The 8,753-nt window shown below is 46.1% G+C and overlaps 1 protein-coding gene across 1 annotated transcript in view; it reads left to right on the forward strand.

Annotated features, from left to right (window-relative positions):
• Bms1 (BMS1 ribosome biogenesis factor) overlaps nucleotides 1-730 on the forward strand; it is a 39,081-nt gene extending 38,351 nt beyond the window's left edge. Inside the window, exon 23 of the mRNA XM_027429251.2 lies at nucleotides 237-730. Coding sequence (XP_027285052.1) covers nucleotides 237-461 — 225 coding nt within the window. The 3' untranslated portion in view covers nucleotides 462-730. The remainder of the gene's footprint in view (nucleotides 1-236) is intronic.
• Nucleotides 731-8,753: the final 8,023 nt, after the last annotated feature.

The following is an 8,753-nucleotide window of genomic DNA, read 5'->3' on the forward strand; positions in this document are numbered from 1 at the left end:
CTTGGCTAGCTGTGTATGGTTCCAGTGATCAGTGTGGGTGGTTTTAACATAAAGGTGAAATGCACACAGACCTCATCCCCATGCAGATTGTGGTGAATTTTCACTCAATTAATTTCCGCTTGGTATTGAATTTCATTTGATACAGCAGTCGGTCTGCTGAGGTCCTGATTACGTAGGTGTAGGTGACAGTCGGGCTCCAGCTGGCTTGTTGTGCTCACCACCTTTTGTCTTGTCAGGTCCTGGCTCTGCTAGATGCTCTGAGCACAATACACAGTCATAAAATGAAAAAGGCCAAAGAGCAGAGACACCTGCACAACAAGGAACACGTGAAGATGAAGCAGAAGGAGGAGGAGGAGAAGCTGAAGCGGCAGAAGGACCTGAGGAAGAAGCTCTTCCGGATCCAGGGTCAGAAGGAGAAACGAAGTCAGAAGTCCAGTCTGAGAGGGTCTAAGGAGAGCTGACGTGTCTCCAGAACAGAGGGGCCGGCCTCTAGAGCTGCAGCCACGTGGCTGCAGTGCTTATGACATGTCAGGGTGAGAGCCTGAGGAGACTGGGATGTGTTCTCCAGACTGTGCCTTGAGGAGGAACTGTAGAACCCACTGGAATGTGTGCTTGTTCTCAGATGAGACGGGTCATGACAGGGTGACCGAGGGTTTGAGGAACAGCTCATTGCTTCTCCCTGTCTCAGTTTATTTTGTGATATAAAAGTATTAAACTATTTTCCCATTAATTTTGGTTTAGTGATTTATTTGGGGGTAAATATGTGATGGTGTGCTTATAAATAACTGCTTTTGGGACTGGAGAGGAGGCTCAGAGGTTAAGAGCACTGACTGCTCTTCCAGAGGTCCTGAGTTCAATTCCCAGCAACCACATGGTGGCTCACAACCATCTATAATGAGATCTGGTGCCCTCTGCTGGCATGCAAGCATACAAGCAGGCAGAGCAATGTATACATAATAAATAAATACTTAAGTCTACTGTCTCATGAGGTTCCCAGGAAGAAAAAACATATTAAATCAAGCTTTTGGATTTTTGTGTGAAGGGTGCATTGTTGTAACAGTCTTTTCTTGATTTCTTTTAAACTCTTTCATCACTGTTCCTAGTGGGTATTTCATGTCTTATTTCATATATTTCAGGGATTAATACAATGACTAGGTAAAGTAAGTTCCTTTTGTTTTGTTTTTGAGACAGAGTCTCTCTGTGTAGCTCTGGTTGTCCTGGAAGTCACTGTGAAGACCAGGCCATCCTTGAACTCACAGAGATCCACCACCTGCCTCTGCGTCCTGAGAACTGGGATTAAAGGTTGGCGCCACCATGCTTGGCCTAAAGTAAATGCTTTTAAAAATCTTTAAACCAGGGGACTGCGGTCCTGGCTTGGATGATCCTCATGCATTATACTTGACTATATATATTTGGCTCTTTTTAAAAAAAAATAAATTTATTTTATTTTACATTCCTGCTGCAGTTTCTTCTCCCTCCCTCCTCTTCTACTTCCTCTTCCCTGTCCCTCTCTGTTTCCACCTCCCAGCCCTCTCCTCCTCTGTTTCTGTTTAGGAAAGGGCAGATCTCCTGCAAGTATCAACAAAACATGATATATCAGGTTGTAGTAAGTCTAAGCACCTCCCCGTGTATTAAGGCTGGGCATGGTGGCCCAGTATGAGGAGTAGGGTCCTAAAAGCCTGTAAAAGAGTAGGATACAACCCCTGTTCTCACTGTTAGCATCCCAAAGGAGGACCAAGCTACACAACTATAGCATATATGCAGAGGGCCTAAGTCAGTCCCATGTGAGCTACCTGGTTGTCAGTTGGGTCTCTGTGAGACCCTATGAGCCCAGGTTAGTTGATTCTGTGAGTTTTCTTGTGGTGTCCTTGATTCCTCTGGCTCCTACTGTCTTTTCTGCTCTTCTGCAGGATTCCCCAAATTCCGCCTAATGTTTGGCTGTGGATCTCTGCATCTTTTTCCACCAGTTGCTAGATGACACCTCTGATGACAATTGGGCTAGGCATCAGTCTGGTCATAGGAGATGGCCAGTTCAGGCTACATTCATATCCATTGTTGCTAGGAGTCTTAGCTGGGGTCTTCCTTGTAGATTCCTGGGATATTCCCTTGTGCCAGGTTTTTACCTGACTCCAAGATGCACCCTCCCCTTCCAGTAATGTCTTTCAGTACTCTCCCACCCAACCTGGCCACTCATGTTCCCATCCTTACCTGCCCTTGGTCCATTCACGAAATCTCTTCTATTTCTCTTTCCCTGGGAGATCTGGGTGTTCCCTCAGGAACTGTCCTTGTTACCTGGTCTCTCTGGGTCTGTGGACTGTAGCATAGTTATCCTTTAGATTGTAGCTAATATGTACTTAGGAGTGAGTACATATCATGTTTGTCTTTTTAGGTCTGGGTTACCTCACTCAGGATGATTTTTTTTTTCTTTCTAGTTCTATTTGCCTTCAAATTTCCTGGGGTCCTTGTTTTTAGCAGCTGAGTAACACTCCATTGTGTGAATGTACCACATTTTCTTTATCCATTCCTCAGTTGAGGTTGTGTCCACGTTCTGGCTATTACAGGTAATGCTGCTATGAACATTGTTGAGCGAGCGTCCTTGTGGGATGAGCGAGCATCCTTTGGGTATATGCCCAGGAGTGGTATAGCTGGGTCTTGTGGTAGATTGATTTCCAGTTTTCTGAGAAACCACTACACTAACTTCAAAGTGGCTGTACAAGTTTTCACTCCCATCATCAATGGAGGAGTGTTCCCTTGCTCCACATCCTCTCCAGCATGAGCTGTTGCTGTGTCTTTGATCTTAGCCATTCTGTCAGGTGTAAGGTGGAAACTCGAGAGTTGTTTTGATTTTCATTTCCCTGAAGGCTAAGGATGTTGAACATCTCTTTATGGGTTTATCTGCCATTTGAGATTCTTCTGTTGAGAATTCTCTGTTTAGATCTGTACCCCCTTTATAAATTGAATTATTTGGTTTGTTGATTTCTTGAGTTCTTTATGTATTTTTAAGAGTCATCCCTCTTGTCAGATGTGGGTTGGTGAAGATCTTTTCCCATTTTGTAGGCTGCAGTTTTGTCCTATTGACAGTGTCCTTTGCCTTACAGAAACTTCAATTTCTTGAGGTCCCATTTATTGTTGGTCTTAGTGCCTATGCTATTGGTGTTCTGCTCAGGAGGCTGTCTCCTGTGCCAGTGCATTTGAGATTATTTCCTACTTTCTCTTCTTTCAGGTTCAGTGTATCTGTATTTATGTTTAGGTCTTTGGTCCACTTGGACTTGAGTTTTGTGCAGGGTGATAGATAGGGATCAATTTGCATTCTTCTACATGCTGACATACAGTTAGACCAGCACCATTTGTTGAGGATGTTTTCTTTTTTCCATTGTATAATTTTGGATTCTTTGTGGAAAATCGGGTGTCTAAAGGTATGTGAATTTATGATTTGATTCCATTGATCCACCTATCTGTTTTTATTATAGCTGTAGTAAAACTTGAAATCGGGGATGGTGTTACCTCTGGAAGTTTTTCTATTGTACAGGATTATTTGAGCTATGCTTTTTTTTTTTTCCATATGAAGTTGAATTTTGTTCTTTCAAGGTTTGTAAAGAATTTGTTAGGATTTTAATGGTGATTTCATTTATCTGTAGGTTGGTTTTTGTAGGATGGCTATTTTTTTACTGTGTTAATCCTACAGATCCATGAGCATGGCAGAGCATTCCATCTTCCGATATCTTCTTCAATTTCTTTTTTTAAAGACACTTGTTTGGTTAGAATTACACCAAGATATTTTATATTATTTAAGGTTATTGTAAAGGGTGTTGATTCTCTGATTTCTTTCTCAGCCTGTTCATTGTTTGTTTATAGGAAGGCTATTGATTTTTTTAAAGTTAATTTTGTATCCAGCCACTTGACTAAAGATGTTTACCAGCTGTAGGAGTTCCCTGGTAGAGTTTTGGGGGTTACTTATATACACTATCATCTTAAATATATTTTCTGGGTTTCTGAGCTGGTCGTCGTCTTCTTCTTCTTCTTCTTCTTCTTCTTCTTCTTCTTCTTCTTCTTCTTCTTCTTCTTCTTCTTCTTCTCTCTTTCTTTCTTCCTTCTTCCTTCTTCTTTCAGTGAAACCACTGCTAGAGTGAACTGGCAGGTTTGCTACAGGCTGTGAGCAGTTGGCCTAGTCTGGAGACTTTATGAAAGTCTAAAAATTTGAGTAGGTAAGTGCTCCCCCTCCATGTCTACAAGAAGGGATGGGTTTGTGAGAATCCCTCTCAATGAGACTCATGGGCCACAAGGGCTGATGTGTACCCAAATACTTTTGAGGGCTTCTGGGTAAAAAATTCCTCTGGAGCAGTTAGGATGTCAGCATCCAGGATGCTAAAAGATTGGGAACTGGCATATAGTAAGACCATAAAAACTGTAAAATTAATATTCCTGTGGTGTTTGTGGGAAGGTAGGAAGTGAGCTAAGTTTGTCCTCAGAACCCAATCTTACCTACTGTCTTCCAGGAGCATTTTGACAGCTGCCCCGCCTTTCCTGTATAGTCCTAGCATCTCTCTTGGTTCTGTGCCCAACTTGTCCTGCACTGCTTTAGATTCACCTCTACTTGGGAGTTCCTTGCTCTGGTCCTGGCTCCTGAGTCTGTCTGTTCCCTGGGCCTCCATGCCATCCCATAACTTTATTTACATCTGTTTGCTGAAACATTCCAGGACCGGAAGGCTGACCTGCTGTGGTAGGGTACCTTCTGAGGCTCTGCTGCCGCCAGGCTACTGAGAGCAGAGATGGTGACTGTTCCCTTGGGTTGGCTTTCCAGGCCTGGAGCTCACCCAGGGCCCTCCACGAAGGCCATGCAGGACAGCGGGTGCTAGGCATGCACACGGAGGAGCCTCGGTTTTCCTATCTGTATGATACTCTGAGCCAGGGATACGCTGTGGCTCCGAAATCTGCCTTTGTGACTGGAAGCAGCATCGATTCCCCATGTGAGCCACTGTACTTCCACTGGGGGTGAGTGGGAGGGAAGGAGTGACGTGTGTGTGTGTGTGTGTGTGTGTGTGTGTGTGTGTGTGTGTGTGTGTGTGCCGCATTGTATGTGTACAGCTGTAAACACACTCAGAGGACTTTCCTCCCCTCTATGATCCTAGAGGATTAAGGAATGAGCGCGAGTCCCCTTCCCTGCTCCATGGGAGATTGTCTGCAGCTGCTGTGGTTCTAGAGAGGCCACATGCTGCTCTTTCCACTCAGTCTAAGAAACCCCCATCAGGGCCTCTTCGTTGGGAGTTACGGCAGCGGCCACGAGGTGGCGCCATAGGCAAGTGCTGCAAGAGGAAGAACAGCCTGACCGAGAGGGCCGGGAGGGGCGCTTCAGCCTCAGATGCCCCCTTAGACTGAAAGCTGATGGTTGCAGCCAGCCCTGGGAGGCTGACCCACGCCTACAATGAGCAGTGACCACAAGAATAATTGCTAGTTGGAGCACTTAAAATTATTTAGTGCTTATATTCCCAGGGCTGACTGCATAACATGAGTTTGCTCATTTTTAATCTGGAACTTTGCATGTTTGCTTCTTTGTTTGTTGCTGTTTAAGAAAGAAAGAGTATCATTTAAAACATCCAGTGTTGAGCTAAAAGTACAGAAGCATTTAATGTTGCCAGTCAGTAGCTATGTGACTTTGGACATCTTTGAGTCTATCATGTATAGTCTTTCATATAAAATCAATTTTAGCATAAATGTGCATGAGTACGCATGGGTATCATGTGTGCACCTATGCTGTGGGAATGCATGTGTGTGTCTGCATCTCTGCACATGTGTGTATCTGAGTGCTATCATGTGCACTCATGCCTGTGGGGAATGCATGTGTGTGTCTGCATCTCTGCACAGGTGTGTATCTGAGTGCTATCATGTGCACTCATGCCTGTGGGGAATGCATGTGTGTGTCTGCATCTCTGCACACGTGTGTATCTGAGTGCTATCATGTGCACTCATGCCTGTGGGGAATGCATGTGTGTGTCTGCATCTCTGCACACGTGTGTATCTGAGTGCTATCATGTGCACTCATGCCTGTGGGGATGCATGTGTGTGTCTGCATCTCTGCACATGTGTGTATCTGAGTACTATCATGTGCACTAATGCCTGTGGGGATGCATGTGTGTGTCTGCATCTCTGCACACGTGTGTATCTGAGTGGGAGTGTCCCGGTTAGTTTTATGGCAACCTGACACAAGGTAGAATCACTCGGGAGAGGGATGCCCATAAGATCTGCCTGTAGACAAGAATGTAGTGCGTTTTGATTAACAGTTGATGTGGATTGGACCAGCTTGCTGCAGGCAGTGTTGACCCTGAGTGTGGTCCCTTGTAGTTTAAGAAAGCAGGCAGAGGAAGGGCTCTGGTGGCACAAGCCTTTAGTCCCAGCACTCAGGAGGCAGAGACAGGCAGATCTCTGTGAGTTCAAGACCAGCCTGGTCTCCAGAGTGAGTTCCAGGACAAACCATGTCTTGAAAAACCAAAAACCAAAAAAAAAAAAAAAAAAAAAAAAAAAAAAAAAAAAAGCAGGCTGAGAAAACCACGAGGAACAAGCCAGTGAGCTGTTTTCCTCCATGGTTCTGCTTCAGCTCCTGCTTCCAGGTTCCTGCCCTGCTTGGGGTCCTGCCCTGGCTTCTATGATGGACAGTGACGTGGAAGGATGAGTAAAATGACTCTTTTCTCCCCAAGTTGCCTTTGGTCCCGGTGCTTGCAATGTAGGTTAATGCTGGGAGTGGGGAGGGATGAAGGGAAGGAGGGAGAGCGCGTTGAAGAGTTGAGAGAAAATACACTGAAGGTGGTAGAAAACGAATTTGTTTGTCAAGGACAGAAGGCTCCTCCTAGATGCAGCCTAAGGGTCCTGTTTTGGGGGTGCAAGGCAGGGAGAGAGGGGGCTTCATCCCATGCTTTGGGGGAGGGAGAGGGAAGCACAGCTGAGCTGGAGAAAGCAGACAAAGCAGGAACCAGAGGCACAGAGAGGGTTTCGCCTCAGAGAGGGCAGCTGGGTTTCTGGGTGGAGGTCCTTCCTTTGGGAAGAGGCCACTGTAGGATTGAACCCTGGAAGTGGGGCTGGATCACCAGTCAAACACATGACCATGTTCTGGTCCATGGTATCCCGAAGACAGGAAACACTGGTGTTCGACAACTAGTGCTGAGACTAGCTACAGTGCTCCACTAAAGAGTCCCAGTGTCACACTCTGTGCTATGTCTTAAAATAAACCCATGTAGATTAAAATTGTAAGTGAGATAAATAAATACATTAATGAACAATGAAGAGAGTAGCTCAGTGGGACAGCACTTGCATGGCGTATGTCAGGCCCTGGATTCAATTCTCAGCACATTTTGTAAGGCAGTTAATTTGAGCCAGTCACAGGAAGCTGGGGTAGTGGACACAGAAGGGTGAACTGCTGCTGGCCTAAGGTCTCAGGACCTGAACCAGGAAAGAGGGATGCATAGGCAAAGCAGCCACTGGAACCCTTTCCTGGACACAAAGGGCCACGCAACACCGGTTTGGGGAAGGGAAATAGGCCCAGACCTTCAAGGCAACAAGGCGCTGCCTGCCAATGAAGGATTCCAGGAGTCCCAAGAGGCAGAAAAATCCAGTGGAGCATGGCATGAACTAGCAAAGCTAAGGTCCCAGCTCAGGCCTAGCTGAGGGAGTCTGCTGGGGGCCCACAACAAGCTGACCTCAAGAGCATTAGAGAGCAACCAATCCGCTGTGTCTGCATTCGCCCCGTATTCGTACTGTCACTAATACATTTCCTGTATACAGTGGGTGCCTAAGATAAACAGTCTCCTGGGAACTTTTCAGAAAAAAAAGTTCTTAGAGAAGAAACATAGATGGATTAGTACGGGATATACCTTGGGTTTGTCCCTTGGTCTTGTGGAATGGGTTAGTAGGAGTCATTCTCAAGTATTCTGGTTCTGCAAAGGGTAAAAGCCGATTGGTTGTTCTCTTCGGTGCTAATTGAGTTCAGGTGCCTCCTATCACCTCCTGAAGCTTTTTTTGTACTAGCTGAAGGTTCGATTGACAGGCCCTTTATTTTGAACATCAACATTTTGTTCATTTCACAGCTAAAGGAACGGAGCCCAAGAGAAGCAAGGTGGATGCCTCATGGGTTCTCACAGCCTTTCTTCTGTTGGGTGGAGGTGCAGATGGCCTCAGGCTAAGACAAGGGTCCTAGCCCAATGGTTCTCAACTTCCTAACACTGTACCCCTCTAATACAGTTCTTCATGTTGCAGTGACCCCCAACCATAACATTATTTCATGGCTACTTTGTAACTGTCATTTTGCTACTGTTATGAATCGTAATGTAAATATCTCATATGCAGGGTGTCTGGTGTTCAACCCATGTTGGTGTTGCGACCCACATTGAGAACTGCTGTTCTAGATGGTGCTCTTCCTAAACAGGACAAGTGTGGCTGGGCAGGAGCTGCTGCAGGCCAGTCTCAGATCCTGCCCTCTGCAGCCCCATAGCTTTTCAACACCCCCCACCCCCCACCCCGATCTGTACAGGAGGGCCTAGGACATGGTCACTGGGGACCTGGCTTAACAAGTGACCCCACATACCCTCTGGGAGGGGAAGGTCCTGGCCCACCAAACCCACACCACCTCCTGGGTTGTGTACCCCTTCAGCCTGCGTGAGGCAGTAAGACTTGTGCCTTTCTACCGTGGGTCCCAGGACAGGTCCTCCTGTTTTGTCTGGCCCTGGTGGCCCCTTGTTCTGCCATGTGTGAGCAGCAGCCTTTCC

The sequence above is a fragment of the Cricetulus griseus genome, chromosome 8 (genome assembly GCF_003668045.3).
Source record: "Cricetulus griseus strain 17A/GY chromosome 8, alternate assembly CriGri-PICRH-1.0, whole genome shotgun sequence".
NCBI lineage: Eukaryota > Metazoa > Chordata > Mammalia > Rodentia > Cricetidae > Cricetulus > Cricetulus griseus.